The sequence below is a fragment of the Carassius carassius genome, chromosome 5 (assembly GCF_963082965.1).
Source record: "Carassius carassius chromosome 5, fCarCar2.1, whole genome shotgun sequence".
Taxonomy (NCBI): Eukaryota; Metazoa; Chordata; class Actinopteri; order Cypriniformes; family Cyprinidae; genus Carassius; species Carassius carassius.
In genome coordinates this window covers 18681219-18698360 of record NC_081759.1, presented here as the reverse complement: position 1 = coordinate 18698360, position 17142 = coordinate 18681219, and the positions used below count along the sequence as shown (strand labels likewise).

The 17142-nt window shown below is 36.3% G+C and overlaps 2 protein-coding genes across 3 annotated transcripts in view; both read left to right on the top strand.

The window, feature by feature from the left end:
* LOC132140911 (cytospin-B-like) overlaps positions 1 to 7823 on the top strand; it is a 201024-nt gene extending 193201 nt beyond the window's left edge. For both annotated transcript variants that reach the window (XM_059549973.1, XM_059549974.1), the window contains one exon: positions 7020 to 7823. In XM_059549973.1, the coding sequence (XP_059405956.1) occupies positions 7020 to 7109 (90 nt within the window). In that variant the 3' untranslated portion in view covers positions 7110 to 7823. The remainder of the gene's footprint in view (positions 1 to 7019) is intronic.
* A 3543-nt stretch (positions 7824 to 11366) lies between these two features.
* adora2b (adenosine A2b receptor) lies at positions 11367 to 17034 on the top strand. The gene is made up of 3 exons (XM_059549967.1): positions 11367 to 11514; positions 11679 to 12153; positions 16176 to 17034. The coding sequence occupies exons 2-3, from the start codon at positions 11834 to 11836 to the stop codon at positions 16903 to 16905; spliced, it is 1050 nt and encodes a 349-aa protein (XP_059405950.1). The 5' UTR covers positions 11367 to 11514; positions 11679 to 11833; the 3' UTR covers positions 16906 to 17034.
* Positions 17035 to 17142: the final 108 nt, after the last annotated feature.

Sequence of the window (17142 nt, the reverse complement as noted above, 5' to 3'; positions counted from 1 at the left end):
GATTTCCAACAAAATACAGAAGTCTGATGCAGTTGTACTTACATGAATGGGGTATTTTATCACAGGGACGGCTAAATGTTTTAATAGCAAACGATGTGCAAATCCAGGGTCGACTTGGGCCTTGTTTATAAAACATTCGTCACTAAAATGACCAGAACACACAAACGCACTTGATACACTCCGTTGCTGCCCCGGAAAAACAAACTGCATCCACTGTTAATGTAACGCTGGGTTCTTGGTGAAGCTGAACACGGTAAACTTTCCCTCACATCCAAAAATGCACTTATTTGGAGGCATTCTCGAACAAATTCTATGCAGCGCTGCCGACGATTTTGAAGCGCGTTGATGTTCGCGGTCTTGTTCTCCTCTGGTCAATGTGTGTGAGCTTTTCAGGGAGAAATTCATTCTTGTCTACGTCATTAGATCCACGATTAAAAAAAACAACAAAAAAAACAGCTGAAACTTGTACCAACCAGGAAGTAAGATTCTCAGTCATTCTTCTAAATTATTTCTTAAAACTTTGTCCACGTTTAGCATGAGAAGCCATCTCTTTAACAATGTGAACAACTCTGAATACACAAAACACCATTGTACCCCCCCCCCAACCACTTTAACAAAAATAAAGCCAAAATGGAAAAACCATGTGTGACAATGTTAGGTCACCCCTACTGTTAACATATGAATTAAGAGGGTAAGTAGCAGTCAGGCACTGCTAATCAAATGCCTTTGATTAACTGATCATCAGCAAGTGTGAGCACCTCTATAAAAGCAGTATAAAAGTTTTGGACCCTTTGCTGGTCTGGAGCCTTCAGGTGTGTGTTAACACAATGCCAAGGAGGTAAAACATCAGCAATGCTCTTAGAGAAGCAATTGTTGCTGCCATCAATCTGGGAAGATTAAAATTGTAATTTCCAAACTATTTGAAGTCCATCATTCTACAGTGAGGAAGTTTATTCACAAGTGGAAGACATTCAAAACAGACACCAATCCTCCCAGGAGTGGACATTCCAGCAAATTCACCCCAGGATCAGATTGTGTAACACTCAGAGAAATGACAGACCACCCAAGAACTTCACATCAGACTCTACAGGCCTCAGTTAACATGTTAAATGATAAAGTTACAGTACAATGAGAAAAATAAGGGACAAGTACGGCATATTTGGAAGTTGCCAGAGGAAAGCTTCTTCTATCTAAAAAAAAAAACATTGCAGCATGGTTTAGGTTTGCAAAGTTGCGTCTGAACAAATCATAAGACTTCTAGAACAATGACCTTTGAACAGATAAGACCAAAGTGGAGATGTTTGGCCATAATGCACAAAGCCACATTTGGTGAAAACCTAAAGAGCATATCAGCACAAACACCTCATATCAAAAGATACACATGCTGGTGGAGGGGTGATGATTTTGGGCTTGGTTTGTAACCACAGGACCTGAACACCTCACAGTCATTGAGTCGACCGTGAACTCCTCTGTAATCCAAAAGAATTCTATAGTCAACTATAAATACATCTGTCCAACAGCGAAAGCTTTGCCAATATTGGTTCATACAATAGCATACAATGATCCCAAGAACACCAGCAAATACAAGAGCGGCTGAAAAGAAAAGAATCAAGAGGTTGCGATAGCCGAGTCAAAGTCCAGACCTCATCCTGACTGAAATCATGTGGTGAGAGCCGTGTAGAAACAAATGCATACAAAAATGGAGTTTTTTGAAGAATAGTGGGCCAAAATTCTTCCAGAAAGATGTAATAGACTGATAAAGCCAAACAGAGTAATTTCAGCTAAAAGTGGATCTACAGGCAATTAAATCATAGGTGTATCCCAACTTTGTCACACATTGCTTTTCCATCTTGGCTTTATTTTTGTTCAATAAATAATGATACAGTATTATATATCATGAGGTTTTTTTTTGTTTTTTTTATGTCTTATGTCAGAAAACCATAGAATTCAATGGGGTGTCCTAATTTTTTTCACATGACTATATATATATATATATATATAATTGTAAAAGTAAAAATAAAAGTAGATAAATATGTTACACATTTTAACGATTTAAAAAATATATATATATATGTAACACTTTAGTAGAGGAACTTGCCTATTATTAACATATTGGCTGTTTATTAGTACTTCTATATATATTCTTGTATATTCTACATCCCTGATCCTACCCAATACCTAAACTTAACAACTACATTAATAACTGTAAATAAGCAGCATATTAGTAGTTTATTGAGCCAAAAGTCATAGTTAATGGTTTTTTTAATAACAAGAATTGGACGTTAAAATAAAATGAGACCAAAATATGTGTGGGTGATCAAATAAGTTGCTTCAGTCCAGTAAGTGTTTATCCTGAAATATAAAGAACAATATAAAATATATTTTTACATTTACTTAATAAAAATCATTAAAGATTTTGCAGCAAAAAGACATTAACAACCACAACCTTAAGGTGAACGTTTTTCCAATTATACTTAAAGGCCTGTTACTTGATTAAAAAAAGTATAAACTACTGTATATCAGACATAAGAAGGCATGTAACAGAAATGTTTTTAATGTTTTTAACATTGATCATTTCAAGACCTTAGAATTTGCTTATCACACAATAAGCTGTGAAAGAAAGAAAGTAAGAAAGAAGCAAAGAGAAGTGTTTGGAAAAACAGGACAATGTGTCCAAATGCCTCGCTGCCTTCTGTGGGCACTTGAATGACCTGTAAATGTTTAATGATTCTCCAGGTTCCAACACATCCATACAATTGATACTATGACAGGAAAATGCAGCAATCGGGAGTTCACTTCACCCAACATACTGTAGACATAAGGAAACTGTGATGTGAATATAAAGAGAGTTAGTCAACATTAACAAGCTGTTGTTTTCATAGAGATGGTACACACACAACTCGGAAGGTTCTTTTGGGTGAACTGTTCCTTTAAATCGGTGGTACTTGATGATTGTCAAGCCTATAACAGCCTCCAAACATTTTCACACTCTACATACAGTATTATGTGAATGTCTCTGGTGGACTGGCCGAGAATTTGATAACTCCAGCTGAGATTTGTGTTATTAACTTCCACTGTGTGTGTGTGTGTGGATGTGATGTCTAACACATGATAATTGTGACCTCTTACTGGATATGATGTTAAAGTAAAGGTCTTTTCCCTGTTGTCATCCCCATATCTCCACACAACAACATTAAGGAATGACTGGAAAATCCCTCATCCAGCTGATTTGCTCTCTTAGAGAAGAATGGAATAGTTTATGAATGTCACAACCTCTGGTGGTTCATGAATGACTTGTCTACCCTTGTTCTTTTGGGTTTTTAATTATATAGCCTAATGCCACATTATATATAATATGTAAAGTGTGAGCTTGTTCCCTTAGTGCAATCAACTGCATATATCAACTGTACATTATTTATGTGGAAGTTTCTATAAATATAGGGACTTTTGGACCTGTGAACTTTTAGAAAATAAAACTTACTGTTTACTCTCTCTCACTAGTTTAACAATGTACAATGGTGTGTGTGTACATGCATCCCAGGAGAACTCTGTTATTTATGTTATTTTTGTCATTTCTACCACATCTCAAATGATGTACTGTGTTGTGTTTAATATCATTTTGTGATGCAAATGACATTTCAGACACTCCAAATCTGTTGTTCATGGGAGTCCTTGGGGAAGATCATTTCATTATTTTACATTCATAATAATATCTTCACTGTTTGTATAATGTTGACAATCTTACAGCTTGATTGCAAATGATGCACAGTTAAATATTCTGTTCAAGTAATATTTACATGAATTCCTTTTCATTTTCTTTACACATCATCACATTTCATCTCAAGCATGCTCCTATTGATGAAGGTTTATTAAAGGAATATTTCACGCAAAAAAAAAAAATAATATATATATAATTTGCTTAGAATGTACTCACCCTCAGGCCATCCAAAATAAAGATAGTTTGTTTCTTCATTGGAACAGATTTAGAGAAATTAACATTACCTCACTTGCTGAACAGTGGATCCTCTGCAGTAAATGGGTGCCATCAGAATGAGAGTTCAAACAGCTGATAAAATCAGTCCATTAATTAACATCTTGTCAAGTTAAAAGCTGCATGTTTGCAAGAAACAAATACATCATTAAAGTGCTTTAAATGGTTTAAACTGTTTTTCAGTGTAAAAGTCCATCTTCTGTTTTCCTCTTACAGTATATCAAAATTCAACATGCTTTATTTGTTTAGAACTACAAACCCGAATCCGAAAAAGTTGGGACACTGTACAAATTGTGAGTAAAAAAAGGATGAAATGGAATAATTTACAAATCTCATAAACTTATAATTTATTCACAATAGAATATACAACCCGAATTCCAGAAAAGTTGGGACGTTTTTTAAATTTTAATAAAATGAAAACTAAAGGAATTTCAAATCACATGAGCCAATATTTTATTCACAATAGAACATAGATAACGTAGCAAATGTTTAAACTGAGAAATTTGACACTTTTATCCACTTAATTAGCTCATTTAAAATGTAATGCCTGCTACAGGTCTCAAAAAAGTTGGCACGGGGGCAACAAATGGCTAAAAAAGCAAGCAGTTTTGAAAAGATTCAGCTGGGAGAACATTTAGTGATTAATTAAGTTAATTGATATCAGGTCTGTAACATGATTAGCTATAAAAGCTTTGTCTTAGAGAAGCAGAGTCTCTCAGAAGTAAAGATGGGCAGAGGCTCTCCAATCTGTGAAAGACTGCGTAAAAAAATTGTGGAAAACTTTAAAAACAATGTTCCTCAACGTCAAATTGCAAAGGCTTTGCAAATCTCATCATCTACAGTGCATAACATCATCAAAAGATTCAGAGAAACTGGAGAAATCTCTGTGCGTAAGGGACAAGGAGACCTTTATTGGATGCCCGTGGTCTTCGGGCTCTCAGACGACACTGCATCACTCATCGGCATGATTGTGTCAATGACATTACTAAATGGGCCCAGGAATACTTTCAGAAACCACTGTCGGTAAACACAATCCGCCGTGCCATCAGCAGATGCCAACTAAAGCTCTATCATGCAAAAAGGAAGCCATATGTGAACATGGTCCAGAAGCGCCGTCGTGTCCTGTGGGCCAAGGCTCATTTAAAATGGACTATTTCAAAGTGGAATAGTGTTTTATGGTCAGACGAGTCCAAATTTGACATTCTTGTTGGAAATCACGGACGCCGTGTCCTCCGGGCTAAAGAGGAGGGAGACCTTCCAGCATGTTATCAGCCTTCAGTTCAAAAGCCAGCATCTCTGATGGAATGGGGGTGCATAAGTGCATACGGTATGGGCAGCTTGCATGTTTTGGAAGGCTCTGTGAATGCTGAAAGGTATATAAAGGTTTTAGAGCAACATATGCTTCCCTCCAAACAACGTCTATTTCAGGGAAGGCCTTGTTTATTTCAGCAGGACAATACAAAACCACATACTGCAGCTATAACAACAGTATGGCTTCGTCGTAGAAGAGTCCGGGTGCTAACCTGGCCTGCCTGCAGTCCAGATCTTTCACCTACAGAGAACATTTGGCGCATCATTAAACGAAAAATACGTCAAAGAAGACCACGAACTCTTCAGCAGCTGGAAATCTATATAAGGCAAGAATGGGACCAAATTCCAACAGCAAAACTCCAGCAACTCATAGCCTCAATGCCCAGACGTCTTCAAACTGTTTTGAAAAGAAAAGGAGATGCTACACCATGGTAAACATGCCCCGTCCCAACTATTTTGAGACCTGTAGCAGAAATCAAGATTGAAATGAGCTCATTTTGTGCATAAAATTGTAAACTTTCTCAGTTTAAACATTTGCTATGTTATCTATGTTCTATTGTGAATAAAATATTGGCTCATGTGATTTGAAAGTCTTTTAGTTTTCACTTTATTAAAATTTAAAAAACGTTCCAACTTTTCCGGAATTCGGGTTGTAGATAACATGTCAAATATTGAAAGTGAGACATTTTGAAATGTCATGCCAAATATTGGCTCATTAGACAAGAATGGGACAACATTTCTATTCCTAAACTTGAGCAACTTGTCTCCTCAGTCCCCAGATGTTTGCAGACTGTCATAAAAAGAAGAGGGGGTGCCACAGTGGTAAACATGGCCTTGTCCCAACTTTTTTGACATGTGTTGATGCCATGAAATTGAAAAAAAAAAATTTTCCTTAAAATTATAATTTTTCTTAGTTTAAACATTCGATATGTAATCTATTTTGTATTCTGTTTTTATTCACAATTTCTTCAGTGTCCCAACTTTTTTGGAATCAGGTTTGTATTTTGGGCTGTTTTTTTCTCTCTTGTAAACAGCGCTGTTGATTGGCTACAAGTTTGTTTTGGTACTCAGCCCGACTCTGTTTTCTAAAGCGTCTTTGAAAAAATACATACCTGACTTTTAAAAGTTAAAAACATCTTTATAATGGATTTATTACATGGTTATTCATGTTTTTTTTTTTTTTTTGCTTGGAGTCGCATGTTTTACTTTTGGATTATTGTGATGTTTTTATCAGCTGTTTGGACTCTCATTCTGACGGCACCCATTCACTCCCTCCACTGGATCAATTAGTGAGCAAGTGATGCTATGCTAAATATGCCCAAATCTGTTCAAAAGAAGAAACAGCTTGATGGTGAGTACATTTTCAGCAAATTGTAATTTGTGCATGAACTGTTCTTTTAAGGCCAGAATGATTTGTTGTGGTGGAAATGTCAGCACTACTGTCAGAAAAACAATTATTATGCACACAATAAATATTGAAATAGTTTGTGTATTTTTACTCAACACCTTTTTCAAATCAGCATGACTAATAAATAATATTATTTATAACATCTTTAAGATGAATTTTTATAGTTCAGGAATGCAAGACTAAGGCAAGGGTAATATAATGAAATAAAACAAAATACAATGCATAAGTTCACATAGTTAAGAAGCATGCATGAAAATGTGTGAAAAAGTATTTCCTGCATGTAAACTTTTACATCTGCTCTCTCTGTAGGACATTGATGAGTTGATGCACACAGACCGACCGGACTGGCAAAGTGTCATGCAATATGTATCTCAGATCTATAAGTACTTTGAGACTTAGTTTTCGACTGGAAGAAAGGAAGAGGAAGATGAAGACAAAGATGAGGGAACAGAAGCACTTTTATCTGTCTGGTCCAGTTCTCCCTTCAGTGTTTCTAAATACACAAACACACACAGTTCTGTAGTATTCACACCAGTCAGGTTCTCTCTCTGAATACAACCAGCTTATCATATTCAGTACAATAGTCATAAACATATGCAGACACACAATCCTTCTTGCCTCAAACAACTTCTCTTTTCCTTACAATTTGTGTCATATATAGACATAATTCAGTTTTTGAAGTTGGAAGTCGCTTACAGAGTGTAGCTTTGCAATCTTGCACTGAAACTGATATAGTTTTTTTAGTATGCTTAATTTTTACTAAGAGTTGAAGTGCAGGTGCTAATCTTTATAGAGAGTGCTATTACCCAAATCTATATATTGGCATACTTATATATTGATATACTAATAAAGTATTTTTAAAATGTTAGTTTTACCACAAATAATTTCGACTTGTAATATGTCTTGGTAAGACATCAAACGTTAGTTAACTATGAAAATAAGTTTCAAATGTTTTGTTGAAAAGTTGCAGGTTGACAATAACCATCAAAAACTTACAATGTGCCAGTTGTTTAACTGACTTTTGTGCATTTACATATTCCTTATTAATAAACACTAAGATTATTTCTATATTACTCTAGTTAATTATTTCCTGAAAAAAGGCAGAAAGTAAATGTCTGAGTTAATATTATGAGACCGATTCAAACAACCATTATTGATTCTTTAATGCTTTTTATGTCTGTTTAATTAAATAAATTGGAATGTGTTTAAATTAAATATATTTTAAACAATGTTTAAAAAAAATATCAATTTGGAAAAATACTCTCAAATTAATGTGTTTAGGCTGGTTAGCAGTGTAATTTGTGCCAAATTCTAACAAAAACTCTTTGCTAATTCAAATGCATAATTTCTCTCGCAACAGAAGTAAAATATGCATACAAAAAAAAAAAAAAAAAGAAAGAAAAAAAGACTGCATCTGTTTTCAAATGTTTTCTTATTGGAAATGCTATTTATTGACTTCTTTGCTCCTAAATATTTAGATTGCAAAGGAATGTGTGTTTTTTTTCTATTTGAAACTTCAGTTTTGCTTCATGATAAAAGACTGTTAATTGATGATAATGGTAATAAAGGTTTTTATTGTCATCATATATATTGTTTGCTTGTTTGAATTAAAAATCTACAGTCACATTTATTAGAACAGAAAAGAGAATTTCAGAGACAAATGTCATATTAATTAGGGATGTCCAGATACGATCACGTGATCGGAAATCGGGCCCGATGTGGTTTCAGACTCGATCGGAATCGGACGTTACCTCCCGATCAGGACTCGGATATATATATATATATATATATATATATATATATATATATATATATATATATATATATATATATATATATATATATATATATATATACGAAACAGCAACGCGTGCTGCATGACATCACTTTGTTTTCAAGAGCTGGTGTGAATAAATATAGATTCAAACTCAAAGAGACATGATAGTTTGCGCATGACCTGATATTTCATTCGGACTCAGGATACAGCGAGATGAACACCACAGAGCGCTAAACTCTCATGCAGTGTGTGTCTCATTCATACTCGAAGCCGGAGCGCGCTCTCGCGCTGATACAAGGAAATTCCTAATATGGACAAAAGCGTCCAGCTATAGATACAGACGGTTGGTCTGGGAACGCCCCGTCACGTGATGTGAATTTAGCCCGTGGGGGAAAACATTGCCTTGGTGTCGTTTTCTGTACCTCCAATAAACTAACAAATTATGAATTGAAGTTCTACATCCTTCCTAATAAACATACAGAACCGGAAAGGATGACAAAATGGCTACAGGCAATAAGTTGTAAGGATGATCAAGGGAAGTTGTGGAATCCCAAGACTAAGCATGTGTATGTGTGCAGTCGGCATTTCATCACAGTCCGGCTATATTAACATCGTGTACATTATTAACGTTATCAAAACTGTGTAAGGTTGTATCAGAAAGTGGCATGCCTATATAATTAGCCTTATCATTCTACCCGAAGCAAAACTATGTAACGTTAGCCTAGTGTCGAACATAAACCCACTTAAAAAAGCATGTGGACACGTAACAACTTAGTTTTGTGTCAGAACTTTTACACTTTCATTCATAAATTCACCCCGTCTCTGTTTGCGAAACGATTGAATCGTGGAATCCAGTCAAAATAGAACTTGCTGTATAAAGCAGAACATCAAGGATTTTGGCTATTTTTGAATGAATACATCTACATTAGGGCTGTAAATATATCAAATATCGATATGGACTAGTGTATATGAATATTAAAGTTAAAAGCGACTACAATTGTACTACGTGTCTCTGGGAATGAGTGCTCAATATGAGCATTTTTGTCATTCAAATACATGTTCGCAGTGTTTTCCCCCACGCCGACTCCGCCCCCAGCTATGACTAGATGCCGACTGTATCTCTGTGGTGCGCACAGGAAAACAGAAACTTATGCAAACACGAAGACGTTAATATACGATCACGACAATAAATTGTTCTTCAAGTCATCTCCAGCAGGTGATAAATAAAGTATGAACAATGCAGTGCTGATTGACATAGTATTTATTACAGTATAGAAACTATTCTGCATTATTATGTGATAAACAGTGTTTGTAGTATATAAACAAATCATTATTATTTGTTATTGTCCAGCATTTATAGATTTCTAAGCCAATTAAAAGCTAGAAATTAGAAAAAAATAAAGTTGCCTATCTACCAGTCAGAAGTTTTTGAACAGTAAGCTTGTTAAGGTTTTTTTTTTTTTTTTTTAAGAAGTCTCTTCTGTTCACCAAGCCTGCATTTATTTGATCCAAAGTACAGCAAAACAGTAAGATTTTGAAATATTTTTACTAGCCTATTTAAAATAGCTGTTTTATATTTGAATATATTTCAAAAGGTAATTTATTGAACATCCTGGATCTGTTTTTTCGCTCTTCTTTATTCTTTTTTTTTAATGTATTATAGAAGTATCGGATCGGGACTCGGTATCGGCAGATACTCAAAATCAAATGACTCGGACTCGAGGACAAAAAAACCTGATCGGGACATCCCTAATATTAATTGACAAAATGCTTCTATTATTTCTCATCCCATGTGATTCACGCAGAAGTGAAATTGTGCACTTTGACAATTTAGGAGTCATACTGGCTCCAGTTTTTATAGGTCTGCTACAAACCTTTAAAATTATGTGCTGAAACGTGTGTGCGCGCGTGTGGCTACAGACATACTTCGAGATACATAGAGTCCACATTGTAAATCTTTGGCAATTACACAATATTGTCACTTCAATCACCAAGATCTTCTCAGAAATACTACACTTTTGTACCAAACATCTATAGGATAAACACACAGATAATTCAATCAATGTCAAATGTCAATAAGGACAAAATTAAAGTCCATCTTAAAGGGCAGATAACAGATCTTTCAGGGACTAATAAACATGACAAATGATTCCAACTTTTCCAGTAAGAGTTTGCACTAAACCAAATTAACATCTTCAATTAATTTAGCGACTCTACTTTATTTACATTCCATTTACGCAGACGCTTAAAAGGATTTACAGTGCATTCAGGCTACACAATTAGTTTTTACCAGTATGTGTGTTTCCTGGGAATTTAACCCACAACCTTTTGCGCCGCCAACACAATGCTCTATCACTGAGCCACAGGAACACTGTATTTATTACTTTTGAGGTAAATCATCGTTTATTAAACTTTCATTGTAATCGTCATGAAACTTTGTTTAAACAATGTTATTAAAGCCACTGATAGAGTATTCGCCATTCAAATTCAACGCGCAAGAACTAAATGTCACCGTAAACTTTGCAAACTGAATACTGATTGGTCATATAGGCCTATTTGCATAATCATAATCGTATTTACTGAACCCAAGACCACAGAAGATTCCAATCTGTTGCATTGTTGCACTGTCTATATTTGTGTTTCAACTTAACTTACTATGATTTTACTTTAATGCTATTCTTTTCTCTGCTTTCCAAATATTACAATTTCTTTAAGGAAAGACACATCTAATTTGATTAGATTTACTCTTTTTCATTTATTCTTCTTTATAGTTGTCAGCGGAAAATCCAAAAAATGTGTTTTACTTGAAATTGCTCATTAAAAGTATTTGCGCTTGTGTGGCAGTGCGTCGCTGGGCGTGGCGTCGAGCTGTGACGTTCAGGCTGTTTTCCGCGAGCTGCTTGAAAAGCCATGTGTTGCGCTCGCGCTGCGTCAGATTACCTCCCTGCCGCTTCTGCAACATGTACAAGACGCGAGTGCAAGCTAGTTTAAAGAGGAAGCCATAAAAACAGCAACTCTGAAATGAGGGTAAGTAACTCCACCTCATCAAAATGTAAATGAAAAAGTTTCTTCTCGTCAGTGGGAACCTCTAGAAGTGAGGAAAGAAACAACGCGTCTTATTCTGCCTCTTGAATGTTTTTTTTTTTTTTCAGACAATGAATACAAATAACGTTGTTTGTTTAATTCAACAGATGGCCGTGTTGGCAAATCACAAACTTTGGAGATCCGTGGATTATTGCGCATCGGTTCTTTTACCACTGGACAAGCAGCAGAGAGTGACAGACAGACTCATGACATCCTAACTAACGTTATGGTCTGAAGGTCTCTCTCAGTCAAGTGAGCAGCAATGGATTCGCTGTATATCGCTATTGAGCTGCTGATCGCCGTGCTGTCTATCTCCGGTAATGTGCTGGTGTGCTGGGCTGTGGCCATCAACTCCACTCTCAAGAACGCCACCAATTACTTTCTGGTGTCTCTAGCCGTGGCAGATATTCTGGTTGGATGTCTTGCCATCCCTTTTGCCATTACAATAAGCATTGGTCTGCACTCAGACTTTTACGGATGTCTTTTCCTGGCGTGTTTTGTTCTGGTACTGACTCAAAGTTCAATATTTAGTCTTCTGGCGGTTGCCATCGACAGATATCTGGCTGTAAAAATCCCCCTGAGGTGAGTTTTTTTTTTTTCGTTTATTGGCATTTCATGTTCATTAAAACGCAGTCATTCGTTATTCATTACTACCTGTTATTTGCGTTCCTAAATTGCAGCGGTACAAAAAGCATCATATATATTTATATATCTTTCACATCTGTCTTGAAACAAGCTCTGACATTTATTTCCACGCGCGTGCACCATGAACCTGTTCTTCGCGGTCTTCTGTATTTTCAGTTCTGAGTGAACTATCAAGTAGCTCACTTTCTAATTAATATTATATAATTGATTCATCTCATCTTTATGAACACAACAAAACGACCAGCATCTTTCATGAAAGGCTGCAATATTGATTTGTATGAGCGATCAATATGATTGATGCTCGTGCCTCTTTTGCAATTCGTTAGATTTATTCTGGACAGAGCTAAATCGGCCTAATTTTCTTAATCTGTGTTAATAGGTAAATTTAAGGAGGCCAATTAAAGAAAGAAGGTTGCTCGATGTCACTTGTTCCGTCATATTTCTTCAAAATGAATGGAAAGTCTGACGAAAGGAATGACATGACTGACTGATAAACAAACAAGTATGCATGTGTAACTTCATGCATTCTCTTTCTGCTTCATGCCATGTAATTACTGAAGCACACTAATGACTGAATATTTAGGGCTGGGTTTTCACTTTCACAGCCAACGCTGTGTTAAGTCCTGTGGGAATGCAGTTTCTCTCAGTTCACTGTGTTTTTAATGATAGTGTTGAATAAGGAAATGCTTACAGTAGCTGACTTTGATGTTAAAGCTGTTAAGTGCACTGTAATTCATCTCAGATCCTTGGTGGTCATGTTACTCTCACTGTTTCATGGCTAATATGAAAGTATGTTTCTCATTACGCTGTAGTTACTGGAAATACAGGGTTTGGGCACGATTGCTGTCAGCAGATGAACCGAGAGGAACTAAGTTTCCTCACTTTGCTGCCAGACAGTATTCCCCGTTCAGCTTTCATTCACTAGACTGGTCATCACATCTCTCTCTTACTCGAACATTCTCCGCTCTGTCTGTCTCTCTCAGTCTCTCTTGTCTTGTAGAAACACGAAAGCTCAGGGCTGGTTGTGTTTAGCTACATGTCCACTGACCGAAGGGTCTAAATAGGGTTCAAGTTTCCTAAAACAGAAGGCTGCTATTATATAAATGTAAGCGTGGGATTGAATCAGAAGGTCTTTCCACTGTTCCTCTTGAGTCATTGGTTGTACTGTGAAATCGAAATAAAAGGTGGTAAATGGCAGGACTTTCCCTTTTAGTGGAGTATTTTTTTATGTAATGAACTGTACAACCAGATGCTTCTATTTTTATTTTTTTTAATTCTCTTTAAAGGGATAGTTCAGTTATTCTCCCTCATGTCATTCAAAACCGGTGTGAATTTCTTTCTTCTGTGGTGCACAAAAGTAAATATTTGGGGAAATGTCTTTTGACCAAACAATGGAAGTCAATTTTCATCAACTGTTCAGTTACCAACATTCTTCGAAATATCTTTTTTTCCCTGAAAAAAAAAAAATTAATTAAAAAATTAATAAAATAAATAAAAAGGTCATACTGGTTTGGAATGGCTGGTATGAAAATGCTGACAGATTTTTCATGTTTGGATGAAGTATCCATTTATTGTTTTTATTGAGCATTCAATGACCCTTTTTGATTTGCCATAAATAAGTGAGAGCAAAGTGGATTGATGAACTAGTGATGCATTACAGGTCAACATATCGATTTTTTTAAATAGTGGGGGAAAAAAATCCATTAATGATTTTTCTTTTTACACTGTGAAATCAGGACAATGTCCTTAACTACTAATCAAATTATTATTGCATTTCAAACGAAGTGGAATACTGTAATTCATGACTTACTTTCTTTTGTGTTACACCAAAGAAGATCATTTAGATAATTCTTTTAACTGTTAAGGAATGCTTTTGCCTTTATAATGAAAGTCAATGTGGTCCCTACTGGACCCCACTGGCTTTCATTTTATGGACAATAAAAAATAAATAAATAAAAAAGATACAGAACTAACTCAAACAAGCTGTTGTTTTTTGTGGCGAACTATTGTTTAAATGCACCTGCTTACATGTGTTAGGAGAAAAGCAGTTGAGACCTTCTCCCTTCAGAGCCATTGTGTCAACTGTTTTCACTAGAACTGGAGCCTGATGGCAGAGCTCTGTGGTCTAAAGCGGACGCGAGGCAGCTGAAGAATGGAAGGGTTAGAGGAGGGATTTGTGTGTGGAATAGGATGAAGGGGTGAAAGAGAGAGAGAGAGAGATGGGGATGCCAGCGGGTTGTTGTCATGCCACAACTAATCCACTCTTCCCTCCATTCATGTGCCCTGAGCGTTGAGGAGATCTGGTGCTGAGAGAGAAAAATGTGCTAAAGCTGAAAGAAGTGCCCAACAAAAGGAGACTGTGCTCTTGGAGCTAAATTCAGTGACATCATGTGTCCTTGCATCTGGGGGCAAAAATAAGAGAGAGAGAATTGATTAAATGTTGTGCTACAAAAAAAGTCAAGAATGGCTTTTTTTCAAGCTATATGTGATGTGTCTATTCCTGAGAATATAAAATAAATAAAACTAGATTTTTTCATTTTCAAGGCTATGCTGTTGCTCCTATAGAGTTGCTAAAGAGGTCCAGGTGTTGCTACTGTATATGCTTTCGAAGATAAGAAAAAAACCACTATATTCTTATCTTTAAATGTTTTATCTCCGTTTTAAATCAGTAGTCCAGTTGCTTAGAAAAGCTGCACTTTTTATTTATTTTTTTGAGTATTAACTTGTAAACAAGATTTGTGCTACAAAATAGTTTTTCTTAAGAACACTGCCCTAAGTGTATGGAATATTAAGAGTGATGCTTGTGTAAAATAATGAAGTTCGTTATCTGAGGGCCAACATGATGTCATCAGCTCTCTCTGAGAACGGTTGTGCTGGGTCTGATGTATTAGTCACTTCAGTCCATCAGGAGAAGAGTCTCCAAGTGAAAGCTTGAGCCATCAGTCACTTCTTCCCCTTCTCTAAACCTACAAGTACAGTCACCTCAAGAAGGAGCAGAACACTTACATGTTCATGAGAGGTAGTACATTACATACAGAATATAAAGCTAATGGCTAGTGTAAAGAAATGTTGCACTTTTTTGCAATGTTTTTTTTTTACCTAGTTGGTGTTGCAGTGATCATCACTTTGAACACGATCTGCTTGTGACAAGCACAAAGTGGCCTTTTCTTTTCATTAGTGTGTCGATTTATTTTGAAAAATGTATCTGTTGTTTTATATGGAAGCCCTGCCTCAGAGTAATAAAAATTATATATATTTTGACTCCGAGGCTGAAAGTTTTAACAAGCTTTTGCTATTTAATGAAATAAATATATATAATGTGAGATCCAAAATTCTAGTAGCAAACTTTTTAACTTTAAAATCAAAGAAATGTTTGGAAGTTCATAATAATAATAATAATAACAAAGGTAATTGGCACTTTCTTTAACAATATTCTGAGAAATCTGTAAAAGAGTCAAAATTGATAGATTAAGAATTGTGAGATATAAACTCAACTATTTTTCTCCCTTAACAATTTCAAGTTTATATCTTTCAATTGTTTTTTGTTTCCACCATGAAATAAAAAAGTTACTTTTTATCTCACTATTTAGACTTCTCAAAATTATATCTAGCAATTCAGAATTTTGATATATAAACAATTATAAGGGATTATGATATTAAAAGTTGCAATAACCTTTTTTATTTTTTTATCTCATGGCAGAAATAAGCGAATGTGGCTTACTATGAATAAATAATATTCTGCAATATTTGTAGTTCACTAATAATAAAGTCAAATTGTGACATTGATCATGTAGCTATTTGTACAGACTAAAGCAAGTAAATGCAAAATGGGAGCATTTTTGCTAGTGATCTCAGACTTTGGACCCTCTAGTGAACTCAACCATCACTAGCCGTACCTTCAGCCAGATTCAGATTCACAAAGTTAATCATCTTTGTTCTATGTCCCTTCTTCTGTACAGGTATAAGGAGCTTGTCACAGGGAAAAGGGCAAGAAAGATCATTGCTATTTTATGGATCTTATCCTTCATCATTGGACTCATCCCATTCGTGGGCTGGAACCGTAAGGACTTGGCATGTTTCAGAAATGAAAGCAGCTTTACCCAGACTAGCAATAGCAGTGACGCTGCGGAGATGGAAACGGGCTTCCTGCAAAGCTGCTGCCTTGAGTGCTTCTTCGAGAAAGTGGTGGACATGAGCTACATGGTGTACTTTAATTTCTTCGGTTGCGTGCTGCCACCTCTGCTCATCATGCTGGGCATTTACGCCAAGATCTTCACGGTGGCACGGAAACAGCTGCGTCAGATCGAGCTCAAATGCAGCGTGAGTAACGGTGAGAATCAGCACCACGGCCTGCTGCAGCGGGAGATTCGCGCCGCCAAATCACTCTCCATCATCGTGGGGCTGTTCGCTCTCTGCTGGCTGCCCGTGCACATCCTGAACTGCCTCACTCTCTTCTACAGTGAGCTGAAAAAGCCCAGCTTCATCATGAACATCGCCATCATCCTCTCGCACGCCAACTCCGCCGTCAATCCCATCATCTACGCCTACCGTATTCGGGAGTTCAGATTCACTTTTAGGAAGATTCTGAACCGCCATTTCTTCTGTCGACGGGACGAGTTGTATCGCAGCTCCACTGGAAGCAGCTGTCACAGAGACCAGATTACAATGACTATTGACCCTCTGCTTTAGACAGCTTGCTCAAAATATGAGAGAAATGTTTACAGCCCAAAGAACTGCAAACAGCTTGATCATGTATTGAGATGACGTCTAGCTTCATGAAGACATTTTCAGAATTTAACATTGAACTGTGAAAAGAAAAGAAAAGAAAAGAAAAGAAAAAGCCTCCGTCACTACAAATCTGTGGAAAAATGTATAGATTGAATTTCCAAGCAGCTATTGGTCAAGCCTTAGCGCAAGGATTTGTGG